This window comes from Aspergillus niger (genome assembly GCF_000002855.4).
Source record: "Aspergillus niger supercontig An01".
Taxonomy (NCBI): Eukaryota; Fungi; Ascomycota; class Eurotiomycetes; order Eurotiales; family Aspergillaceae; genus Aspergillus; species Aspergillus niger.
This window is the reverse complement of record NT_166518.1, coordinates 401,741-427,217: the sequence shown is the minus strand read 5'-3', so window position 1 is coordinate 427,217 and position 25,477 is coordinate 401,741. Positions and strand designations below refer to the sequence as shown.

General features: G+C 47.4%; 9 protein-coding genes across 9 annotated transcripts; 6 read left to right on the top strand and 3 right to left on the bottom strand.

Moving 5' to 3' along the window:
• Window positions 1-150: 150 nt before the first annotated feature.
• On the top strand, window positions 151-2,058 carry An01g01790 (uncharacterized protein; the record flags this gene model as incomplete). Its single annotated transcript, XM_059746098.1, has 6 exons — window positions 151-275; window positions 327-682; window positions 735-910; window positions 964-1,167; window positions 1,231-1,374; window positions 1,432-2,058. 6 exons carry the CDS (start codon window positions 151-153, stop codon window positions 2,056-2,058), a joined length of 1,632 nt encoding a protein of 543 aa, XP_059603085.1.
• Window positions 2,059-2,268: 210 nt separating this feature from the next.
• On the bottom strand, window positions 2,269-3,422 carry An01g01780 (uncharacterized protein; the record flags this gene model as incomplete). The annotated part of the gene is made up of 2 exons (XM_001388580.1): window positions 2,269-3,189; window positions 3,255-3,422. The coding sequence occupies 2 exons, from the start codon at window positions 3,420-3,422 to the stop codon at window positions 2,269-2,271; spliced, it is 1,089 nt and encodes a 362-aa protein (XP_001388617.1).
• Window positions 3,423-5,859: 2,437 nt separating this feature from the next.
• An01g01770 (hypothetical protein) lies at window positions 5,860-7,631 on the bottom strand (the record flags this gene model as incomplete). The annotated part of the gene is made up of 7 exons (XM_059746086.1): window positions 5,860-6,114; window positions 6,531-6,620; window positions 6,709-6,763; window positions 6,795-6,867; window positions 6,948-7,046; window positions 7,177-7,264; window positions 7,587-7,631. The coding sequence occupies 7 exons, from the start codon at window positions 7,629-7,631 to the stop codon at window positions 5,860-5,862; spliced, it is 705 nt and encodes a 234-aa protein (XP_059603084.1).
• Window positions 7,632-8,387: 756 nt separating this feature from the next.
• Window positions 8,388-8,710, top strand: An01g01760 (uncharacterized protein; the record flags this gene model as incomplete). The annotated part of the gene is made up of 3 exons (XM_059746081.1): window positions 8,388-8,462; window positions 8,648-8,651; window positions 8,688-8,710. The coding sequence occupies 3 exons, from the start codon at window positions 8,388-8,390 to the stop codon at window positions 8,708-8,710; spliced, it is 102 nt and encodes a 33-aa protein (XP_059603083.1).
• A 1,626-nt stretch (window positions 8,711-10,336) lies between these two features.
• An01g01750 (uncharacterized protein) lies at window positions 10,337-12,727 on the top strand (the record flags this gene model as incomplete). Its single annotated transcript, XM_001388577.3, has 9 exons — window positions 10,337-10,545; window positions 10,591-10,854; window positions 10,906-11,437; window positions 11,481-11,677; window positions 11,730-11,867; window positions 11,922-12,098; window positions 12,150-12,325; window positions 12,395-12,569; window positions 12,655-12,727. The coding sequence occupies 9 exons, from the start codon at window positions 10,337-10,339 to the stop codon at window positions 12,725-12,727; spliced, it is 1,941 nt and encodes a 646-aa protein (XP_001388614.1).
• A 1,058-nt stretch (window positions 12,728-13,785) lies between these two features.
• An01g01740 (uncharacterized protein) lies at window positions 13,786-14,283 on the top strand (the record flags this gene model as incomplete). Its single annotated transcript, XM_059746073.1, has 5 exons — window positions 13,786-13,797; window positions 13,860-13,916; window positions 13,969-13,984; window positions 14,052-14,183; window positions 14,249-14,283. The coding sequence occupies 5 exons, from the start codon at window positions 13,786-13,788 to the stop codon at window positions 14,281-14,283; spliced, it is 252 nt and encodes an 83-aa protein (XP_059603082.1).
• Window positions 14,284-14,541: 258 nt separating this feature from the next.
• Window positions 14,542-15,679, top strand: An01g01730 (uncharacterized protein; the record flags this gene model as incomplete). The annotated part of the gene is made up of 2 exons (XM_059746064.1): window positions 14,542-14,566; window positions 14,670-15,679. 2 exons carry the CDS (start codon window positions 14,542-14,544, stop codon window positions 15,677-15,679), a joined length of 1,035 nt encoding a protein of 344 aa, XP_059603081.1.
• A 776-nt stretch (window positions 15,680-16,455) lies between these two features.
• An01g01720 (uncharacterized protein) lies at window positions 16,456-18,142 on the top strand (the record flags this gene model as incomplete). Its single annotated transcript, XM_059746057.1, has 4 exons — window positions 16,456-16,585; window positions 16,638-16,759; window positions 16,794-17,651; window positions 17,708-18,142. The coding sequence occupies 4 exons, from the start codon at window positions 16,456-16,458 to the stop codon at window positions 18,140-18,142; spliced, it is 1,545 nt and encodes a 514-aa protein (XP_059603080.1).
• Window positions 18,143-24,224: 6,082 nt separating this feature from the next.
• Window positions 24,225-24,792, bottom strand: An01g01710 (hypothetical protein; the record flags this gene model as incomplete). Its single annotated transcript, XM_059746051.1, has 3 exons — window positions 24,225-24,377; window positions 24,574-24,655; window positions 24,701-24,792. 3 exons carry the CDS (start codon window positions 24,790-24,792, stop codon window positions 24,225-24,227), a joined length of 327 nt encoding a protein of 108 aa, XP_059603079.1.
• Window positions 24,793-25,477: the final 685 nt, after the last annotated feature.

Below are 25,477 nucleotides of genomic sequence, written 5' to 3'. Positions count from 1 at the left end.
TTCCAATAATAAATAAGAGAAACACCTCACCTACCGTTCCTTACTTATACAAGACACACATTAACCGACCATGCCCGGCACTAAGTACTTCGGTGGGCAGAGTCCATATACCTACTCCTACGACAATCGGACAGAAGGAGACGCTTTCGTATGCTGAATCCATGCAGAGGCATGTATCACGATGTCCGTCGACGACTACCCCACTACTGGAGTGATATTCGAGATGCGCTCACCTATCGAACCATTGCAAGTACAATTCGCATATACTTCATCAAGTAGGCCCCTAAATAGACCACTTTGGTGTTGTCCTTACTGAAAATATCCAGTATTCTCCCAGCTATCGCCTACACCTTGGATATGTATCGCCGAACCGGAGAGTTCTATGGCATCAACGAAGCGCTGTTTTCCTCTGCTCTCGCGGCTATGGTTTTCAGCGTCTTGGGCGCACAACCACTCACTATCGTTGGTATCACAGGACTAATATCGCTGTTCAACTATACCATATATGATATCATAGTCATCTATGAGCCGGCTATATATGCCAACTTCATGTGCTGGACTGCTATCTGGGCAGCGATCTTTCATTGGATTGTTGCCGTGTGCAACCTCTGCGATTATATGCGCTATGTCACGGACTTTTCATCTGAATCGTTTGGTGCATATGTTGGAATCATCTATTGCAGTAAGTCAGGAACGGTATACCTTCTTGTAGGGACGGCTACTAAGTCGAGTAGTAAAGGGAGTCGAAGAGCTGGTGAATGAGTTCACTGTCTACGGTCCAACCGCAGGCTTCATGAGCTGCATGATTGCTATACTGTATTTCTTCACAATATATGGCCTAGAATTGGTAGGATCCAGCACGATTTGTCGACCATGGCTTCGTGAACTACTTGCAGATTATGCTTATGTGGTAGGATTTACCTCCTTTCTACGCCTGTAAACCTCCGGCTCACTATTCGCCAGATCGGAACAATCTTCTGGGTAGGATTCGCGCATATCCCCGGCAATCTCAAAGCCACTGGCATCTCATTCGTGCCCATCACTCGGGCATTCTATCCAACACAGCCGCGTGGCTGGCTAATTCACTTCTGGGAACTGGAGACAAAATGGGTCTTTGCAGCCCTGCCTTTCGGATTCTTGGTCATGCTGCTCTTCTATTATGACCATGTAAGTAATTCCCCAGTCAACGCGAATATTACTTCCCCCTAGTGACATAATAACATCGAACAGAACGTCAGCAGTCTCGGAGCTCAAGGCCGACAATACCCACTGGAAAAGCCAGCCGGATTCCACTGGGACTTCTTTCTCCTAGGCTGCACCACCTTCATCGCCGGTATCACTGGCATCCCAATGCCCAACGGCCTCGTCCCACAGGTACAACCCCCCACTTTCAAGCACACAAACTCCTTACTTACATACCCACCAATCCAGGCACCCGTCCACACCACCTCCCTAACCGTTACTGAAACCACCCTTCACATCATCCCTATCTCAGACCCAGAGTCCGAGGGCACCGAAATCTGCCGACCCATCATTACCCCGACAGCTGTTATCGAGCAACGCATCTCCCACTTCCTAATGGGTCTCGCCATAATTGGCACCATGACCGGACCTCTTCTGATAGTCCTACACACCATGCCCGCCGCCGTGTTCGCAGGTGTCTTCTTCATTGTAGGCTGGGGATCCATAGAATCGAACGGCATTCTGCACAAGATCATCTTTCTCCTTCGTGAGGATCGATTTATCCCGCGGAATGAGAAGTTACTCCGTGTTCCGAGGCGGAAGATTATGCTCTATGTGATGTGCCAGGTTATTGGAGTTGCCGCGTGCGTGGCGATCTCGCAGACTATTGCGGCAATTGGGTTCCCGATTTTGATCATTGGGTTGATTCCGTTTAGAGTGTGGGTTGTACCGAGGTGGTTTGGAGTGGAGGAGTTGGGGGTGTTGGATGGGTTGACGGCGGATGGGGAGGCGGTTTTGTGTAGTTTGGGAGGACCACCTAGGTTTCCTGGGGAGGCAAGAGGGGTGGAGGGTGAGAGACAGAAGGGTGGGGAGTGAAGATGGACTTGATATACTAGAACGGAAGAACTCGTGTGGTTAAGGTCTAGTATCGTGTCTGTCAAGACGTGGTGAGTAGGATGATACGAGGTATAGCGATGTTTAGGTGTAGAAGGAAACATTTGTTCCTATCAACATTCGATATAGTTGTGGTAATGGATCTAGAGTATATACTGTTGCCATCGTTCTATGTACAACTATAGAATAATATTATAAAAGCCAGCTGACGTCAATATCCGTTTCAACGTGAACCATAAGTGGAGTATACGTATCCCGACGATGGCCGTACTCACCCGGGCTGACATGGGTATCCGAAATGAGCTTATCAGTACTGTCGCTGCTTGCATGTCCCTTCTGCCACAAGTTGACTATCTTTCGTGCACCAGGATGTAAGCTCATATAGTTGATTGGTTTCGCACACACTCCCTTGCTGCCCGAGCCAACTGTCGACCGGGGACGATCCCGCAGGGCTTTGACCAGTGCTATGCAGCTGGGAACACTGATCGAAATGACAGAAATCGAACCCTCAAGAACAGTCCAGTAAGCATATGGCACAAAGTTCCATGTAAGATCCTGGTTCATAACGGGGGTGAGCTGAACCACGGCGACGAGACGGCCAAGCGACAACACAACGACCGAGTAGGCCATCATGAAGGAAACAAGGAGGTATATGCGGCGCTTTACACTAGCCTGCAAGCCCCAAATCATTGGAACCGGAAGGAACAAGATGTAGAAGTCAATCATGCATGAGAGAATGGCCGTTGACAAATACCATTGGAATTGGGCGATACATGTTCCCGGTAATGCAGTGTTCCAAGCCTTTGCAATGGGACGGCATTCAAGTATGGTGGATATCCAGGCCGCTAATAGCCATGCAGATGTCAGTCCACCCGCGATCCAAAGGTGTGTGCGGAAGGAACGGTTGTTAGATCGAAACACGCGGGCGTAAAAGAACACGGCTGAGAGCTTGGGCACACTGACTGAGCCGTCGAAGAAAAAGTATGCCACGTAGAGATAGCGGGCGCCGGCCATGAGGTATTCTGGGTTGATCGCAGCTACTACCTCACTATGATAACCCATGCCAATTTGTCTCCACGCCGTCAGAAGGGAAAGGACGGCTAATTCCATCGGCTACGGAGAATCACAAACCAGTCAGAAGCGTGTAATACTTTCACTGTGCATTGAAGCATGCATACCAATGCGAGGATCGCGAAGAAGTCATCCCACCACCAGTCTTGCTGGGTAATAAATTTACTGATGACCCGAAGCGCCGTGAATAGCGTTGTGAGGACGATTAGGACGATGAATGTGATCATGATTCCTTCTCCGCAATCAGGAGTACCACTGGGAATGTCTAGCGCCATGGATAGTACAGTCAACGAGAGTGAATGTGAACAGTGCGAGAAGTATCACCAGGAAAATGAAGAGCAAAAGGGGACATTACTGGGGCCCTATAAACTATAAATGATCAATGTTGTATGGCCTGGCCATGTTGGGGGAAAAGTGACGTTGGAGGGGCTGAGTGGAGAAGCCATAAGGCACCAGATCAACGCTAATGTAACAAGGATCATTAGGACTGAGAGGGGTAATGGTCAAGCTTCAAGGGGACTCCCTCCGCCAGCCCTTGCCTCCAATGCACGAAACAGCCCGCATTATGCTTCTGAGAGGGCGGCCGGAGTGGGTTATTGTTTTCTCTTTTTCATCGATGCACTACCCCAGCCATGGCCCGGTCACAAGTGTCAGCACACCACTAGGGGTTCCACGGTGATGGCCCTGAAGAATGATTCGCTTTTACTGCATCTATTCCTGCCGCTGCTTACCATGTAGGCGACCTTTCACGATTTTATGAAATCCCAGCTTGAGTTGGACGTACCGGTGACCGAGGTGGGAGCATTCTTAAAGAAAGCCTAGGCACAGCCCACAACGGCACAAGCAAGGTTTATGGGGGACCTTATGGCACAGCATGGCAGGCTTGAATTGTCTCATCCTTGTTCATTCCTGTAGCCGCCGACGCAGATTATCTGTAGGTCACTTTCACATCTAGTGCGCAGGCTAGGCTGTGCTAGCTACCTGCCGCATTTCAATTGGGCCCTGTGCCACTCATAATTTATTTTGTGGTATTGGGGTTATTCGGTTATTGGATCATTTGCTAAGCATCCTAGTCGTCCCTACCCGCGGAAAAGATTATAGTCGGCGATGAAAGCTCCCGACTGGCGCCGACCCTCTGTAAAATCCTCGGGGTGGCTGGACAACCCACTCCTGAGCGAAGAGAGTATCGGCACTCTGGAAGCTTTGCATTGTCCATCTTCTAGGTATAAGGCCTGTCTCCGATTTCTGCAGGCTATGCAGCCTACATTCAGACGACCAAGAAGCACGCCGATCCCCATCACCCATCTCTCATTATCTCAGTACCTGCATAGTCCAAAATTCGCCCTTTCCTGCATTTATGTGACCATACTCAAAGGAGCTATAGCAAATTGAGGTGAGGAGAACAACAATCCCCTTCTGCACTTGTCTCATGCAAATATCATGCAAAAGAAAGCTATCGTTAGCATGGACAGAGGGATGCGAGGAGGGTTGAGAGCATAGTTGCTGTTCTTGGTCTTGATACAGTTGTGGAGGAGATGTTCATGTGTAGTTGTTGGAGTGAGGTGGTGAGTCTTGCTGTAGATGTTCCTGACTCGGAGTCCACCCGTTGTGAGACGGGTGTCGATGGTGGTGGTGGAGGGGCGAAGTGGAAGAAGGTTGATTAGACACCGGAGCACGTCAATGCGATGCAGAGACTCCGTGTCCCTGGTTGAAAGGCGAAATGGCACTGGAGTTTCCATCCAACCGAACCCCCAATTCAGTGTAAACTAGGCCTTATCATTCACTCTAACTCAGCAAGCGAATAATCAGGTGTCCTGTGTATTTCGTAGGATGGTCTTGTTACGATTTGCCAACCCCGCATCTTCACCTTCCTCTTCAAGTAAAGATGTTCGGGCTTCCATTTACTAGTGTGGCCAAGGAGCACTAAAGTACAATTCTCACTTACAATATCATTCGCTGCGATACTTTTGCTGGACTCTAGAGACCTGTATAGAGTACCTCTCAGTAGACTTCCCGTAGTCAAAACGTCCTTCGAAAGGACCCGTTTAAATACATCACTTCCCGTGTCTGATTGGATGATATGAATCAAGGATGCATGTATTCTCTATTAGTACGCTCCACCACCCTCCGTCGGTGTTTCCCTTGATTGGGTCACAGCTGCCAGTGCCTCTAACCTATATACAGTATTGGAACGCAAGACTAGCAGGTCACCAGTAGGCGAGATCAAATGATCAGGAATTTTTTTTCATTCTACTCCTCTTTCCTCGAACAGCAAGAAATTCAAATGTTTCTACCTCCACTTATCGAGCTACAGAATGCTGTGTTCTTGCATAGCAATCATAACATAGCTACAACTTCACCTTTCGGATTAGCGAATTGCTTCAACCTTCGTAAATTGGGAAAAGTAGGTCGAGAAAACGGGTAAACGGACATCTTGGGATCGCCCAGGCAGAAATCCAAGCCAGCGACTTGCTGTGTTGGCTTTGGCATGCAAGCAGGTGGAGTAGCGTGATATAACTGCTCCAAACACATGCGATGAAGATAGTGGGGGGCTTGGCGAGGGGGTTGGGACTTGGGGAGGGCGCGGGTGCAGCCGCGTTTATCGAACCATTGACACTGAATTGTTCTCTCGCACTACTGTCGGCCGCCAAAACCAGTAACCACACCATGCCGTACTTCGGCGTCATACTTCTTACTTAGTACTATTTTTATCTAGCTTAAAGATGATTGCGCCATATCCAGATCTCGATCAACTGTTTTCCCTGTGACCTTTAACAGTTCACTGCTGTCTTTCACGTCGACAAACCGGCTCCCCACTAACCTTTTCAGACAGTCCACAGTGGGCGGGCCACTTCTCGCTCTGAGCACCTTTTTCAAAAGCCTTGGGACTGTACCAGAGCCCCAGACCTCAATGTTGGCCTTTATAGAAGTACTCTTCTCGTAGATTGTTATTCTGACATTGCGAATCTGAGTCACAGTTATGTATGCATTTCAGATATTCGGAATGGCTAACACCTCCTGATCAGTTCGTTGTGCCGGATAAGCGCTCGAATCGGGACACAACAATGTGACTGCTGTACCCAAACCACTCGCTCAAGCTGGAAACGCCTACCTGTCAGTGCCAGAGCCAGGTTAACTCAGTTCAACCCAGTTCGTACAGCGGCCATCCTCTCCCGTGCTGGCAGCGGATCACAATGCCTTTAAGGTCGGTTGTATTGGTAAAGACACTAAAAAAATGTCTATGCCATGGCTGGACGAGTCCCAACGAAGAATGCCACCTGCAGTCTTGAGTTCACAGGACACATTGTTACCTTAGGTGTGGGCAATATTCCGCCGCTGGTTACAGGAGAGCAGTTATGGACAATGATCATTTCGAAACCTACCAGACAGTCCCATCCTGAAGCTGTATCAAGTCGACCATAACTGGCAGGTGTCCTGATTGTCTTTTGCACAGCCATGTACGCGCCTAAGTACTGCACACGTCTGCAGTCAGGCGAGTCAACCCTCGTCCACTCTGCTGCCGGTGCTGTCAGCATCACAACAATCTGACTTGTCCGGCACCTTGGTGTGGGCGAGCTTTTGCGCATCCGTGGACAATGAGGAAAAGAAGCGGTACCTAGTCGCGGGTCATATTATTGACCGCATACCTTCGAATCATGCATATGTCAACTTTTTGAAGCTTCCGAGGCCAGTAACCGTTGCAAAGTGGTACACGGATGTCTGCAAAGTTGAGTCAAGTGAGGTATCAGCAAGCCCATATTGCTTCTTTTCCAGTAGCTCTAGTACATAATTACCCATACTATTGAACCTTATTACACTATTACTTAATTTCTTCACCGCTAGGCCTTCAGGAACTTGCTTAGGAAGATAGACCGTACGATATGAGGTTTGCCTATAAGCTTTGGAAACATATCAATATTACAATCATCTCGCTGCACTGTTTCCACCAAAATAATGATCTCATTGAATCACACCCACCCTTGCCATCTTATCCAATTCAACTATTACTACTATAAGGAAGGCTTCTACAGTCCTCTTCGCCCTTGGCCTTCTTGGGAGTCCTCTTCTGACTGCTGCGTGGGATTATGCATGGAACCATCATTTCCAATTGAGTATTCTGTATACAAACTAACAAGGTTCATTCAGGTGGAAAATGCAGAGTGGAAGTTCTGTGCCACAGGTTGTCCAGTGACATGTGATACCAAGCCTGATCCTCATATTGCTTGCTCTTCGGAATGTGTTCAGAGATGTGAATGTAAACTAGGTTATGTTGCAAAGGTTGTCGGTGGTACAGTACAGATTATCCGAGAATTATCTTAGCTAATGACATAATAGGGCGGCCATTGTGTTCTTCCACAAGATTGGATGCATTGTCTGCAGAACAGATGAGGCATGTGGTACAAGAGTCACTAGCCTGTATCCAAGTACAGGACACTCACCCTTGGGAACCCAGCCCTCTCGAGCTGGCAGGTTGCTGATGACATCATAGGTTCCTATAATGCATATCTCCATGTTTCCGGGGTTTTAATACTGTTGCAAAATAGAGGTGTTTACTTTTCAGTGTCTATTGTGTGTCAACTTTCACTAGGTGGCCAGCTATTGAACTGAAACCATCAGGTCTTATCACACAATATGCCCAAAGTTTCTGTAGACTTATCATCCTGTTAGTTGAAGACTAAAATGTTCAATTTTCCTCGTTACAAAAGATGCATAGGAAAATGTAAAAGCCCTGATCAACATTTACGGGGAATCATTGTAATGAGGTATGTTATGTTGTCTTAGCATTATGCCCTACAAAGGTAGAAATACTGCCAATTCACGCCAAGCTAGACGAGAAAACCATCTAACCTGAAGAACGGTACAAAGATCTTCTGACCTGAAAGGGCTTATTCCACTAGGTTTCTTGACTCTTAAGCAGGTTTTGTACGTCATGTCTTACAAGATCGGCACTCTACTAAGTAGACCCTATCATACTATTGATTCCCATCACACGACCTTCGCGGACCTCGGATTATGACCGTGTCAGTTCGCCCCTTCATTTATCAACCATCGTTACACGAGGTGGAATGTAGGTAACCTGGTTAGAAAGCAGGAATTCATTCCAAAAGAATGCATTTTGTGCTTGCCATCGTGCTATTCAAAGCTATAAATACCATGGAACCCCTTTGTTCTCCGCCAAGTCAATTCTACAATCCTCAAGCACACTCGCTCTCAAAACGCTCCTCACCGAACTTATAAAAATGAAGACTCTCTCATTCTTCTTTTCCATCAGCCTTCTCGGCACCTCGCTCCTGGCTGCTGCCGCACCCAACTGTGTATGGCCCTAATACCCTTGTACCATCTCTCTCATCAAGCTAACAGTTATGGTTTATGAGGGAACAAATCAAGAGTTCTCTCTCTGTGGCACACCCTGTCCTGCAACATGTTCTAATCCGAACCCATCCAACTGTGTGATTGCATGCATCCCGGGGTGTAAATGTAAAGATGGATATATCTACAGCGATGTAGGTTATATGGCACTACTATTAGGTATCTCTTAGCTTACATCACTCCAGGCTCTTGAATGTGTTCTTCCAAATGACTGTTGAGATGGGTGGCTACAAACTACGATACTAGCATAATTGCACCGCTACAACCAGGTGTGATCGATAGAGAATTCAAATATGTTTGAACATGTTTCTAATTGCGACGATAACATTCCGATGCGCCTTGTGGTAGTAACAGTAATATCATCGAGACCAAGTAGAATCATACCTTGTGATCTCTCTTCACTTCCTAGATTGTAGGCTCCATAAGTCTGTCCTAAATGCAGGAGCAAGATCGCTAATATATTGATGAGCTGCTGCCGTGAGGCAGAAAGTGCCACAAGCGTAAAATAGCAGTACGCATTGCTTGGATGCTAGAGCAGAAAAAAGCCTACGAACCACGCTATAGACATTCCTCCCCGCCGGATTCATTTTCCGAGGAATGTCTGCAAGCAATTACCTGTCTGAGTCATACTTTTCTACCACCCGCACAAGCCGAATTTCAGCCGAGTTACATATACTAACTTATGTGCGTCTTAGTGTGAATTTTCCCTACTGAAATCCTATTTCTATAACTAGGATAAATGTTCGAATCTAATTGATATTTTCAGGTGCTATGATGGTTACTGTACTTTCGTATATTCATTTTACACGTTGAAGTATTTAACATACTTCGATAAAATAGACTTTGAGCTCTATAGAAGATCGCTTAGGCGTTCTCCTTTGTGGCCGGAACAGTTACTCTTGCCACGCACCTTTATCCACAATCCACCTCCCAAGCTGTTGCCAGGCAGCAAAAAGTGGCGCCAAATTCGGCCTGGACTACGGCGGTCTCAAAAATCAGATTTGCCAGATGCCCGCTAATACCCGGCGTACTAGAGCAGAAAGGGAAGGCGACTAAAGTCTGCTGGAAATACACCGTAATACCCATTTCGATGCTAACTGTCCGGGAATCATTTCTAGGTTTCTCGTACAGATGGGTAGACGGTGGATAGAAATCCCTATGCTCAACACATACATACAGGTCATGCGTCCTTAAACCCTCCCATTGGCCCCTTCCCCTCCACAAGATGACATCCAATTTTCCTAGCAAATTCCCGGGCTTGATCCTCCGTTATCGCTTGCGCATTAGATGACTTTCTATTTTCGGCCAAGTCTTTCTTCCGATAAGGATGAATAGCGGTTGAGCCCGTCAAGCGGGCAGCCAACATAAATTGATCTGCAAGTGGTCGGGTTTGCAAAGCTGGTTATTAGGGCTGTGTGTGATAGTTCTTATCCCGTGCAGGCACAGATACCCCTCTCTGCTTAATTAACCACCCGTCAGGTGTCCGCACTTACATGGCGCCATTAATGTCTAAAAGCAAGACATTAATTCATCCTTCACCAATCAATGGCCATCATTGGTTGCAATGACGGATAAGATACATTTAGTTACATAACTATATATTGACCATGGTCTGATAAGGGTCCGTTCTCCTCACGGAAGTGAGACGTTGCTAGTTCCCGTGCCCTAACATGAATTGGATGCCGAAAGGATGCAACCCCGTCGGAGTGTATACGGAGATGCGTCGGAGTCTATTTCATTATAAATATCAGGGTAGCAGTATGTGATGTTCACAGTACTCTTGCACTGAAGTAGGGTACAGACGGGATAAGGAGTCAGAATGAAGTTCTTCTCGACAATCTGCAGTTTGACCCTTGCGGTCTCTGCGTTGGCCTTGCCAACTTCTGACCATGTTATTCATGAGAAGCGATCTGCTACCCCATCTCGATGGGAGAAGATCAGTCGGGTCAATGGTACTGAGCATGTCTTGGTGCGCATCGGTCTGACGCAGAACAATCTTGATCGAGCCTATGAGTATCTCATGAGCGTGTACGTTGCTTCCTTTACCCTATATTGTTCCGACTGACTAGTCAGGTCTGACTCCGTGTCGCCTAACTACGGCAAATTCTGGACTCCAGAAGAGGTGCACAGTACCTTTGCGCCGTCGAATGAGACTGTCAACGCTGTGCGCAACTGGCTTATTGAATCCGGTGTGGATGAGTCGCGCTTGGTTCACACCAAAAACCAAGGCTGGATTGTGTTTGATGCAACCACCAAAGAAGCGGAAAATCTCCTCCACACCAAGTATTACCACTACACTGACCGGATTTCTGGCTTCAAGACACTCGCAGCGGAAGAGTATGTCTCCCATTCATTCTCAGAGATATAGTATACTAACAAGACGACCAGATACCGCGTCCCCCAGAAGATCCAACAACACATCGACTTCATTAAACCCGGCGTTCTTCTCCCATTGACCTCCAAGGGCCCATCTGCCAAGCACACCAAGAAGTACAAACCCTTGAAGCAGACATCAGTCAACGCCACGTCTCTCACCACGTGCGACGAGGTCATCACTCCAGCTTGTGTCGCCGCTCTGTACAAGATCCCTCACGCAAGCGGCAACGTCAGTGCAAGCAATTCGCTTGGAATCTTCGAAGAAGGAGACTACTACGCCCAGGAAGATCTGGATCTCTTTTTCCGCAACTTCACCCCGTACATTCCGAAGGGAACACACCCTAAGCCGGCATTTATCGATGGAGCCTCAGCGCCCGTGAGCGTTGCCGATGCTGGTGCGGAGTCGGATTTGGACTTTCAGCTTGCGTATCCAATTGTTTACCCTCAGACCATCACGCTGTATCAGACAGATGACTATGACTATGCAAGTGGGGAGGTTGAGACTGATGGATTCTTTAACACCTTTCTTGATGCTGTTGATGGGGTAAGTTGGCCTCTGGAATTTTCGGATTTAGCTAATGATTCAGTCATACTGCACCTACTGTGCCTATGGGGAATGCGGAGACAGCCCGACTCTCGATCCCACTTACCCAGATAACTCCACCGGAGGGTACAAGGGACAGTTGATGTGCGGTGTTTATAAGCCCACGAATGTCATCTCCGTCTCTTATGGTGGCCAGGAGGCCGACCTCCCGGCTTACTACCAGCAGCGACAATGCAATGAGTATGCCATCCCCGCCTCTGTTTATACAGCCCCAAATTAACAACAGGAATAGATTCCTCAAGCTCGGTCTCCAGGGAATTTCCATCCTCTTCGCCTCTGGCGATGATGGCGTCGCAGGGCCCCCAGGCGACGACTCGACTAACGGGTGTCTCGGAAATGGAACCATCTTCAGTCCTGCGTTCCCCAATTCGTATGTTTTCTTCTCTTGCAATATCCTTGCAACAACCACATCTAACTTCTCTAGTTGCCCCTGGGTGACTAATGTCGGAGCCACCAAACTCTACCCCGGAAAGACCATCGCAGACGGGGAAAGCGCCGTCGTCGACCCGGCCGGCCACCCCTACTCGGTCGCATTCTCCTCTGGTGGTGGCTTCAGCAACATCTATACTATTCCAGACTATCAAGCCGAAGCAGTAGCAGAGTAGGTTCTTTTCTATCATCCTATACGCGCAATCTAACAACCCCCATTCAGATACTTCAAAAAGCACAACCCGCCCTATCCTTACTACGAAGGCAACGCCAGCTTCGGCAAAAACGGCGGTGTCTACAACCGTCTTGGACGTGGGTACCCCGACGTGGCAGCGAACGGCGACAACATCGCGGAGTACAACGCGGGAGAATTCATACTTGAGGGTGGAACTAGTGCTAGTACGTTACTACCCTACTACATCCACCCAACTCCGTTATATTTCAATTACTAATGACAATAATCAAAAGGTACCCCGATCTTCTCCTCCGTGATTAACCGCATCATTGAGAAGCGCATCGCGGCAGGAAAGGGCCCACTAGGCTTCCTGAACCCGGTTCTGTATCGGAATGCGTGGGCGTTGAATGATATTACGAACGGGTCGAATCCGGGTTGTGGAACGGAGGGGTTCTATACTGCTCCTGGGTATGTATTTTCCTCTCGATCTTTTATTCCTTTATTACCGTGCTTCGATATATGGAGCCATGCTAACAATCGGTGAACAAAATAGATGGGATCCCGTCACCGGTCTCGGAACGCCTAACTTCCCGAAATTGCTGGACGTGTTCCTGAACCTCCCGTAACGGGGGATTTCACACGGCTCGGAGGAAAAAGAAAAAGTGAGGCAAGATCAATAACCGATTAGCAATGTGAGACATCTCTTTAGTGAACCCCGCAGTGGTAGGTCACATCCCGTGCATCCTGCGGTCTGCAGCTTATCGTGTCACCGGGGTTCCGGCGCAGGTCCGTCGGGGATGTTCGTGCCAAGATGTGTGGTCCTGATCCTGATGCTTACTTTTCTTATCGGGGCTATATTGGCACAGCCCAATTGTCTGGCATTCTTGATTATTCGAAAAGCAGAGAACACTTTGTATATCGCTCATTTGATGCTACATGTGGAAGTGATCAACTTAGGCTGGACTTGTGTTGTTGCGGGGTTCTAAGTTGGTGACTGCACCTGTGCTTAGGGCAGCTCTCTTCCCGTAGAAGCATGTAGAAAATGTATCAATTATAAATGGTGAACCTGGGCTTTCTAGGAGACTACTTCTACGCAGAAAGTCTAAGGTCGAATGCACGGTCGCGAAGTCCTCACTTAGACAGATCTGAAGTTGTAGCCGAGGTGTTGAATTTCGATTGCATAGCATGGTCAAAATCCGCATGCGAGATAGTAAATTCTATACAGGAAACTATAGCGGTTCAGCAGAGAGATCATGTAGAAACGTATCTGCCTGCTAATACTTTCTTCACGTAAACCTCCTTCATAAATCTATCGCGAGGGCCTCGATGAAGGTCGATGGTGGGATAATTGATAGAGGCACTGAGAAAAACCTTCTATCAAAATCAGTGCCAAAAAATAGACAAGCAATGAGCAACATGAGAACCAGCTCTTTGAAGACAACCTCATAACATCGGTGTCACTCACTCGACAGGGAGAATCCGGGAAGGGAGTATTGGTGCCCGTCAACTTAATCTATGGGTATGAACCAAATAAGCAAGTGGGTCTCCCCTACAGCGAGTGAGTGTCGCGCATCCGAGCAGGAAAAGTGGAGATGAAAAATTCCACGACATCGATCCGGCCTTGCTTAACGCATCAATTTTAGTATCTATTTAGTAGTAATCTGTGACTATCAGCATATCCAAAATGTCTGCTTCGGTTAGTATTTGCTCTCCTTAGGTGGAGTTATTCCCCGTCATGGACTCATCCTGATTTCGTAGGAATCCAAGGGAACACAGGGTTTTTACGATGAGCTGAAGGCTCTCTTCCAGCAGGCGGTAAGTTGTAGCTAAAATCACCTGGGTCATTAGGCACTAATGCGCAATGCAGGATAAATCCGGCGAAGGTAAATATCAAGTTTAGGATGTTCATGATTGGCTTCCTGATACTGATGCTGCTTCTATCATAATTAGGAAAGCTCGCTCTCCCCGAGTTCAAGGCCGCCGTGAAGGGTAGCAGCAGCGGCAGTCAACTGAACGATATGCAGTTGGAGGCCATGTTCAACTTCTATGATGAAGACAAGACTGGATTTGTCTCCTTCGAGAGTACGCGGTGTCCACTTCTTCCTTTTCTCTCTGTATTTTGTCCGGGCTAATGCAAAGTCGCGTAGGTGTGTGGAAGAAGATGAACAGTATGATGAAATGAGGGCCACGTCTTGGATGGAGGGAAATAGTATGTGAGTTGTAAAAAAAAATCTCAGATACGCTGAGGAGTATTCAAGAGGATCCTAGCGACAAGAAGAGCGAGATTATATGGAACGATCACGGACTATTTAGTGAAATTTGCGTACTACAAATCATGATGAGCCGAATCGCGGCGAAATAAAAAACCGTACTATATATCATGACGACGCTGTATAGGAATAGAATTTTTTTTTCCTGCTTTTTTGTCATGGAAATCATCATGATGCCTTCAAGGCTAATTGAACGTAAGCGCTAAGTTGGCATTTTCATGTCACGATGATCATAATTCTATCATTTCTTGGTCAGCCCAGTTTTTGTCTGGTCTCAGCTATAGTCTATGTCACCCAGTACAACTATCCTTACTCTCTTCATCAATCAGGCATTCAACCAACACCATATCGACCATGTCCGCTTCACCATTTGGTCGTTTCACCGGTTTGCCCTCCGAAATACGCTTGCTCATCTGGGAGGAGCTTGTTAAAGGGGGATCCCTTGCGATTCTTCGAACTAGTCAGGCAATTTACCACGATATAGCCGACCGTCTTTACGACACATTTGATATCCATCTTACCACACTTCTAGAAGATCCGTGGATCGAAATTCGCTGCAAACGACTATGCGCCAGCTGGGTGATCGGAAGACAAGATTTTCTCAAATTTAGTGATCTGACAAGGGTACCATACGACAAGGTAAAACTTGTTGTTCACATATATGCGCCTGATCCTGACGATTGCGGCCAATTCATCTTGCTCTGGGAGAAGATATCAAGACTGACCCGAATGCTGTGCCACGCAGACGTCTCAAGAAATTACTACATATATTGGTGTGGGCTGGGTTACGAACGATTACGTCACAGCGAACCTAGCCCCGAAACTTTCATATCTATGGTGATTCGCCTACGCAAGCATAATGGTGTTGACTGGATTAGCGACGGCCAACTTACTTCGACGTTTTGCACTGAAGGTCTTGGGTACGACTTCAACGAAGTCTTATTGCCATTCTGTCGTCTATCCCGTGTTAGAAGGTTTCGTGTCATTCCGGACACAGAAGAAATGGCTGATGCAGCTGACTGGGGGTTTGTCAACTATGCAAGTGCGTTCATCATGTCAGAAGGTTTTGTCACTTCCAACGACACGTTCTACAGTGATGACCCCGAATACAGGGATATAGCCCGTACCTTCGATAGTATAGAGGGCTTGGTGGACGGCAGAGACGACTTTATCCTTGCCTTGGACGCATTTTATCTGCCTCACATTTCCGGGCATACTGCAGCACTCATGTGCCGTGAGCATTACACTTTGCTTCTTGACACGATGGTCTGGAGGAAGCCAATACCAGAGAAGCACTACACACGATGAGGCATGAATTACGACTTCGCAATTATAGGGCCACCAAAGTGATCGCCGATCCTGGGCTCGAGAATTTAGTCCCTTCTGGCTTTCCATGTGCTATTACTTACAACTCGATGGAGTCGAATATCTGATTATTGGACATGCGACGTCGCTCGTACTAGATTAAGGCTGATTTTTGGCTAGGCGTTCGACCTATTCGAGCGCATGAATATGTGAAGCTATACTAGTATCGTCAAAACAGACACATTATGTTGGTTGTTGCTGGCTTTATGAACAATAATTTCGTAGCTAGCCACAATAATTGACAACCGTCGTTATGTTGACTGACTGATCTCAAATCATGTTTTCAAGTTTCCAAATAATTTAGATCTGCTTTCCTGCGTAGTAAACTGCCCATCACTTCGCTTCGTTGTGTATAGAGAACAGTCTCACACGACATTGATGCCTTAAAGGTCAGCAGGTGTTGCATGTCGGAATCCAAGCCAGGAATGTGATCATCCTCAATGGTTGCCCCGTCCGAGCGTCAAGCCTTGCTTAGCCGCCAGAGCGGCCAATTATCAGCAATTAGCCGATAATCCCTTGCCCAGCAGGCCAATTAAACAACCATATCTTATCCAGAGCTGTTCGATTCCCCGCTCGCTGGCTCCCCGGGTCCTTCACGCTTATGAATGACCGCTTCCGCCTGCTTGCTTCCTTATCAGTTATCTTCTCTCGTTTCCCCATAAGGTATTCCTCCAAGTTCATTTCTATTCTCAATCCACGAACAATCATATCCGGTCACGATGGGCGCCAGTTATTCCAAGCCAGATCCCCGTAACTATAATAGCGAGGAAAAGCGCTCGCACCGAGAGTGGGTTGAAGATGCCGATAGTTGCTCTCTACCGCTCTATACAAAGGAATCAGCCCAGGCTCGTAAGATAGCGCCCGCTTCATTCGTCCATAGGGTACACGCTCACGATCACAGCACCGCCATACCATGTGCGCGAACGTGCTTCCTCTCTCTCCCTCCATCACGTCCAAGACTGGAACGAGACCTTACTGGGAAACGCCAAGGCAAGTATAGCAACCCGTGCAGCTCTCTCATTCGTAACCACACTAACTCTGTTGCGGATAACAACAGAACCGTCTTGCGATATCCAGCCTTGCCAGCCAGCCCTACACCGAAGTCCTCGCCAACCGCCCCGCTCTCCAATCCGACCTCCACATATTCAATATCAAGGTTCCCATTGAAGGTTCCCCGATCACGAATCAGCGATCCTCCGGCCGATGCTGGCTCTTCGCATCGACCAACGTATACCGCGTGCCGTTGATGAAGGCGTACAACCTAAAGGACTTTGAGCTGAGCCAGGCGTATCTCTTCTACTGGGACAAGCTGGAGGAGGCGAACTGGTTCTTCGAGCAGATCATCACCACAGCTGACGAGGATCTATCCGGTCGTCTGGTGCAGAAGCTTCTTGAAGACCCCGTCAGTGATGGCGGCCAGTGGGATATGGTCGTCAATCTGATCGAGAAGTATGGTCTCGTCCCGCATGATCTATATCCGGATGCATATCATGCGCAGAATAGCTCCAAGATGAATTGGTTGCTCACGGCTAAGCTGCGTGAGCAGGCGCTTGTGCTGAGACGGCTGGTGCGGAGTGGTGATGCCGCCGGATTGGCGGATGCTAAGGAGCGGTTCTTGAAAGAAATCCACTCCATGGTTACCCTTCTTTTGGGGCCGCCTCCTAGTCCTGATGAGCGGTTCGTGTGGCAGTATTATGATGCGGAAGGGAAGTCTAAAGAAATTAGACTTACACCACGCGAATTTGGACGTCAGGCAACGAGTCTGGGAGCTGTTAGGAAGGGCAGCGTCGCTCCTGCGCGCTTGTTCAGCTTAGTTAATGATCCGCGCAATGAATATAACCGGTTGTTGACTGTGGAGAGGTTGGGAAATGTGCTGGAAGGACGACCACTCACGTATGTCAATGTGGAGATGAAGGTATGTCAACATATCATCTTTAATTAATTTCTGTCATTAACGCAGGCCCATCACAGATCCTCAAACAAGCCGTCATCTCAATGCTCAAAGCCGGTCACCCCGTCTTCTTTGGCTGCGACGTAGGTAAATTCAGCAATAGTACGCTGGGGATCATGGATCTTGATATCATTGACCTTACACTTGGATTCAACATCTCGCTGGGAATGAGCAAGGCCCAGAGATTGGTGAGCGGAGAGTCAGCAATGACCCATGCCATGGTTATTACAGGTGTGCATATTGAAGATGGAAAGCCTGTGCGCTGGCGGGTCGAGAATTCGTGGGGCGAAGCTGCTGGTGATAAGGGCTGGTTTGTGATGACGGATCGCTGGATGGATGAATATACACTTCAGGCTGTGGTTGATTCAGACTTCGTTTCGAGTGAAGTGCGCGCAATTCTGGACCAAAGTCCGAAGGTCTTGCCCAGGTGGGATCCGATGGGTGTGTTGGCTTGATCTTCCTATTCCTAATTTATTTGGCGTCGCTGAATGACAAATTATCATATTAAATCTATGACCTTTTTTCTCCTTTTCCCGTGATACTTTTATGTTTTGGGACGTGAATAAGGTCATGTAAGTGACGAGGGTAGGGATAAAGATCAAATATTCTTACAGGCTAAACATAGCGCCTAACAAATAATATTAAAACATTCACGCGGTACGGGAGAAATAGCCTAAACCGCTTAGCGTTGGATGTAGACTCCAGTGAATTCTCGTTCAGTGAGATATGCTCCATCCTAAGAAGTTCAAGGTACCTAGGTGCCATACAGTCTATCTATAGCACTCCTACTCCACTAGACTCCGTGAAGATGATATCGAGTGGAGCACCTACGCGTCCCCTGTCGCCTTCACGTAGAATTAATCAATGCGCTTCGAATTTGTAATTATGTCAAAGGCGAAGTACGTAGGTGAATCTAACATTCAGACTGATTTTTTTTTGGCTATATAATCCGGCAAGTCCCCAAGAAAGTCCTCGGGACATTCCACTCTGTACGCATGCTTGAAGAGACAGCCATGTCTCTATTACCGAATATACGAATGGCGTTTTCCGAAATTCTCCTCCAAACTCACAGCAAGCGCAATATCCCAGACTGGTCCAAAACTATAAAGGCCGCCCCCATTCTTTCCTCTACTGCTTCTCTTCTGTTCTATTCTTTACAGAGCAAGACAGAGCAATAGTATATAATCAAATCATGAACAACCTCCCCATGCCATTGTCGGCCATTTCCAGGTCGACAATGGCCAGGAACCAGATGTTGCAAGCCTAGACTCGACGACGCACATCTCTCTTCCTTGATTGCCGAAGACACTCCCTAAGCCTTTTGTCCCGTCGAACAGGAGACAGATATTGAAACGGGCACATTGTCACAAATGATGCGAATCTGTCTCCTTTTTCACAAGGAGGGCATGGTTTGGTCCCAATGGAAAGAATGCAATATAGTCACCATGTTGCTTGGGCTTCCTGCTGGTTGGTTACTCTGCGAATGTGTTCTCTGCTCCCCCACTAACATCTGGGCATTATCTCAAGTGTTGTTCACCATTGTGCCATTTATTGAGAATCTCAGCCGTACAGAAGAAGATACAACGCGGTGCTACTTTCTCACCTCTTATCAATCTCCAAGTGACGCGTTGCCTTTCAACTACCATCCTGACGGGAAGTCACAAAGTGACCTTCCAGTGTCTCTGTTGGGGGCCACCACCTCGGCAAATCGATTGTTGTCCTAATGCTCCGAGTACGATGCGAGATACAAAGAGTGATTTGGCTTTGCGCGTTCTGTGAGCTATATAACGCTATACTATGTTGTCAGGCACCTGTTCCTACTCCGAGAACAGAATGCCTCCGAAGACATACCGTTTGGTATATAAGACCTTTTACCGGCACACGGGGATGAAGATGGGCTTCACGGCTATATTGACATTGAATGCGGCCCTCCTATACCGTACACCCTGACATGTCGATCGAGCCTCGTGGTACGTCTTGACACTATCTCGTTGCGCTTTGTCCTTGACGACTACACGGGTTGCTCGGGTGGTCTCTGAAACCACCCGGGTTATGATGCATGGTCGCCAAAACGCACAAATTCTCCATAAAGATATAAAGGACTTTGCCTCGGGCTAGTCCTCGCATCGGGACTTGTCCTTCGGCACCCACTAAGAGACCACCCAGATTATGATTCCTGGTCACCAAAACGCACAATTGTCGAAAATGTATAAAGGGTACTGCCTCTGGCAAATCCTCGCACCTGGAAATGTTCTTAAGTTCCCTCCAACATGCTCCCTTTGCGGGGCACTGAAGGCTCGACAGCGCGCTCCGAGCCCAAAGATAATGGCTGACGGTACATACCCGCAAGCCAGGGTTTACCAATGAAGACACTTGATATTCGTGACAGGGTATCTCACTGGTTTATTCGAGTTAGTGTGATGCTCACAAATCACATATTCCTCGTCCCACACGCAGGTCAATGGTGAACCAAACGAGACCCAAGTCAGGTCCGTCAACATGTCGTTCAAGGACGGAACAACTCGAAAGATTTGCGGGTCTTCCAGAATGATGGAAAGATTCAGTCTATCCACTCACGTCGCTTCCGCTGATAGCTGCCGATCCGCGAGGAGAATAATACAGAGCGCGCTCTACTGCAAAGCTTGCCCCTAGAAGCTGAAAAGGACAGCAGTCTGTGCCTATTGCAATACACTAGCATATAAAATATGCACAGGAAGATAGACGGGCTATGGGAAGAGTGATACAGCTCATCTATGACCTTCCTTACTCAGGAAGCCTCTTTTGCTGTGTCTACTGTTAGAATAATTGGCACATGCACTTGAGGGGGTTAAGGTTTTCCTCATTCCAGTCAGCGCTCGTCTAATCCTTTCATTGCGTTGCTTCGGATATGGGGACTGAAGTAATTGCATTCAAACCCAGAAATTACCAGTTCATGTCATGCTGCAGTATCCAAAGTGCTCACCATGACTAGCATTCTCTTTGCTTAAACTCTTTTCTCTCAGCCTTCTTCGCCGCCTATTACTTGACCTAGTCTGAGTCCTCGAGCACTCAATATTCTTTACCTCTATGCAAACAACACTCGACAGCATATAGCCACAACTGCAATTACTGAAGCCTTTTACATAGGGCAACGCTACGAAAAACGCCTTGCAGGTACTTGGTTCAACACAGCATACCATGATTGCATTCATCAATGCTTATGGTAGTGTGTCCCTGGCACTACACGCGTATGACCCGGCTTCCTGACTCATGTTGCGAACTATGCAGTTACCTCCTAATCTGTGGCATTATTCAATCTATGCGACTTCTAAGCTTTGTTCAATCAGCTACGCATGGCCATGAATAGTCGATTTCATGCAGTCAGGATTGTGGCGTAGCCACGAATACTGGTTTGATACGAAGACAAGATCATTGGGGGTTTCTTAACATTACTTCAATTGAGTCACCCCTATGACGCTGTCTGTCTTGTGGATTCATTTGAGCCAGTTCCCGACATATAGATGTCTCAATAGCGTTGCAGCCCGAACGGTTACTCTGGGTGAACAAATTCAAAATAGTCCTGATGATGCCGCTTTCTTTGGCCGTATATAAGATCCACAACCAGATTCATTCTTGCTCTTGGGCTTTCGTGCATGATCGGTCGACAAATACCCATGCCTATCCCTATAACATGGATACTGATGAGCTGGGTGACGTTGGCGGTTGCACACTGACTCTCTTTGGATGTTGTTCCTTCCCAACAATGAATCATTGCTTGCCCCTTGACAATGACGGATATTGCTTCTTGTTGGCAGTCAAGGACAAGGTGGAATACCAGGGTGTGGCTCAAAATACCTATGTCTTTCGCTTTGGACTCCATTCTCTTCTTCACGATCCAATAAGCAAGCCTTGTTAGGTTCTTCCTCAGGCTGCGAGTTCCAACAGGGGTTCATTTCACCAGCTCCTCAGTCCATGGAAACTGGACCAATCAAGCAGACATGCTATAGATCCTCCTGCGCTTTCAACACTCTTTATGAATAGCCGATGAAAAGTGGACGCGCTCCCAAAATTTATGGGCTTCGGAGAAACCGCTTATCAGGCGGTTACCCGTAAGTCAGAACATCAACACCACGTCCCATCGCCGGACATCGTCAACTAACTCCAATAAAAGTAATACCATTCAGTACCCTCATTGCTGTGTCTGCCGGTTTATGCCCTCTGATTGTACAGGGCTGCTCATCATTCATGATACACAGCGGGGAATGAACCTACTAGTGCCCAATCAACCATTTCACCACAAGCTCAACCAAAACATTCTTGGAGAATGCATAACTGCTCCTTGGATAATCAGAAGGACAATGTGAAGGTTGCACCTGCAGATCCACAGAGCAACAAGAAGCAGAATGGCGACAAGGGAACTGCCGACCGCCGTCAATCGGTGTTGTCGATATACTAGTAACATGGCTTTTGAGTTTGATGGTCGTCTACTCAACCATCCTATTCATCAAGCTAGGATACACCTTGGCGGCCTTAGGCAGCTATCTTGCTCATCCAGACACTGAGATATCTGGCTAGAAATGGACCGCAAAGATCAAGGCATATGAATGTTCTTGAAGTGAGTCGGACGAGACATCTAAGTCTCCCGGGTTCCGTATGAAAGCTTTTCGTCAGTGGTGCTTCAGGATACCGAATCCAACCCTGAAGAACTTCGTTTCCTTCTGCTTCTTTATTCGTGCGGAATATACCCTTATTCGGGTTAACCTTCGAGCCTAAAGACTAGTCTGTGGCAGAGGGCACAGACATAACAGACGTATCTCCGGAGCGTCTGTGGAAAGGTCTTTACCACCGGAAGATCAAGTACCCCAAAGTCATGGGTCTCTACTGGAAGCTGATGCTGAACAAGATGCGGACAGGGGAGCCATGGATGGAACATCACGACTTTCCAAGGTGTCACACAATGTGAGTCGCAGAACATCTGTTTTAGCACTACCCCATAACAAAAGCGGTTTGGGATTTATCCACAGCATTTGGCGGCAGATCACGGGTCTGCTGCTCAATCTTCCCACAACGTGGACTGACCTGCTGCTGAGGGGGCTTGAATGAACATGTTCTCCGTTCTTTTCACGGGAGGCGGATCAGGAACGGTGGTGACTACTGTTCGGCGAAGCACTGTGGTCATTGTGGCTTTACCAGTGGGTTGTCTCGTAACTCCACGCAATAAAGGAACAAAACGCAAGACGAAACTGTGGCTTGATGTATGGTTTACCAAGAAATGGTGGACAGCTATCATGTCCATTCATCTCATATCTATGAAAATCTCCCCTGCTTCGGTCCCAAGTGTCTATGATGGATCGTTCATCAACAATGAGACACTTTCCTATCACCAAGCAGAATTGGTACCGGGTGCTGGCGTGACAGCCAGTACAAACATATTCTCTTATCTTCCTCCTGCCAAATCTGGTATTAAGGAGATATTGCCGACACCCAGGGCCTTAGTATATCACCAATTCCGAATGGCTCTGGGTGTCGGGAAAACAGCCAAGGAAAAATCTATCTGGGCACCGCGATCTTCCAGTTCTACAAAAGCTAAACGGCAACGCCTGATGTCATCCGTTATACAAAGTGTGGATGACTTCGACTATCAGATTTTCCAACCGTCTCTCACATTCATGTCTACAACGAATCTTTTGAACCTACATTTTCAGACTCAACATGCTCTCTTAGTTAGAGCAGATGCTTGTCGAATCGAAATTTAAAAATTCGTCTGCGAGACCTTTTCACAACGGCCAACCCACATGTTGAATCTTACTGATGTGCGGGTATCTCAAAATACAACCATATTATTGCTCAGGCCAAATCCGAGGTTTTATTCTGAAAGAGGACGTCTTTGGGATATTGCAATGCCCTGGGAAGGTTATCTCACCAAAAAGCCACTTCACTCGAGACTTTCTCGCGACAAGTCATCCAGCATTGGTTCAGCAATCGCGAGAAAACCTTCATATATATAGATCAATAAGACGCGTGCAATATCTCCGACGCTAAGAGTACTTCAGACGATTTCTGGGGCATGAATTGACTGTATACCAGTCTGTTTACGCTTTTGATCCCCAGTCCGATGATGACTCCGATATCAATGAGACTGGAAGAATCGCACGGGCATATTGGCCTGTGTCAAGGTCCATACCACAGGAAACTTGACTATCTCAAACTCAACGACCGCTACTGAGAACTGCTGCTGAGCGAAATCCAAACAGGAGAGATATGAATGAAACCCGGTGAGGACTCAAGGCGTCATGCTTTGCGAGACACTAGTATTTCTTCTGGCACTGTCCGATCGTGGCAGATGTATGGGAACCCATCGGTATATGGCTGCAGATAACCGGATCAAGCGCTGGATTTCTTTACAGTGTGGACCGAATTGTTGCGAGGAATTAAATGTACAGAATTGAATTTCCATCACGACAGGCAGACAGGATACGGTGTTCGAACACTCGGTGGCCGTCTACTCGCAAGGGCGCGGCCAAGAAAAAAACAAAACCGAAGACTCCAATGATAGAATCAATTGATGGGGTCTCTCATCCCTCGAGTGAGTTGTTCCTGGAGCTCTAGGGAAGCGCAATCTGTGTCTTCACCTGGAGAAACCAACGCACAACCAGGGACGGTTGCTAGGACCGCCTGAGTGGTGGTGTGACCACGTTCGTGATCATTAATCTATGATCAATGTACGTAGTCGCTGGATTGCGGGTGTGAAGGATATCAAGCCCCTGCAACAGAGACTCCATAGCTTCCCATTCCCTATGGTCCTGGGAATCCATGAACACAAATCATATTCAATCGACATTCGCCATCACCTCTCTCAGTCACTGTCCCCATTTCACTAATGCCGACTGCTTCACCTAACTCTTACCGCTCGAATATAAAATCTTCGCTCGTCTCCCAGTACACCATCAGAATCAGAAATGCTTTTGACACTGCATTCAAACCCATTGCTGCGTTGCAGTCACAATATATGTACTCCGTGATGCGTCCTTTACCTTGGTATCTCATGCCTTATAGCCTGTATAATGGCTTCATCATCTATCAAATCAAGTTTTTCTAAGCCATTAAAATCATGTGTCATGGACATGACTTCCAACAGGGCGAATTCACAACTGTTCCCTTTACAAGACGATTTGGGCTATTCCGCCTTCTCAACAAGCACTACATTGGCTCCCAACAGCGGGACCGAAGAGCTACCAGATATAATACATGAGGCGTTCATTAATAGATGGTTTCGCCCTCAACCACATCTGTGAATACGCCCGACACCTTCGATAAACAGATGCAGAAAGACTGCATCAGGGCCTTGAAGCTCCGGATCATGAGTTCTGTAACTTCATACTACTTCACGCCTATCTTCTTTTCCACACAGTTTCGAAATCGCTATAAAGCATTCGCTGGGATTCCACTTGCCATCCTAAGTGTAAGATCCCATGATTGGCTAGGTCATATATCCCAAGCCGGACTTTCTTCTGTTAGAGTACCTTCCGCGTGCGACCTTCTATGGAGTGAAGAAAAGATGCACCTTGTATCACCTAACATTGGGTCAATCAGCTCAATACCACATCTCCTGCGCCACCTATTCTCCTAATGTGAAGGAAAGCATTCCCGACGTTTGCGCAGTCTGTGCTGTATTGAAGGGAGAGACATGCTCGTCCCACTATACATACCAGTTCTGAAACCTAAATTAGCTTTTACAATTGACTTTATGAAATTCATTTAGCTCAGTCATACGCCCACTTCAATATGACATCCGATGCTAATCTGCAATT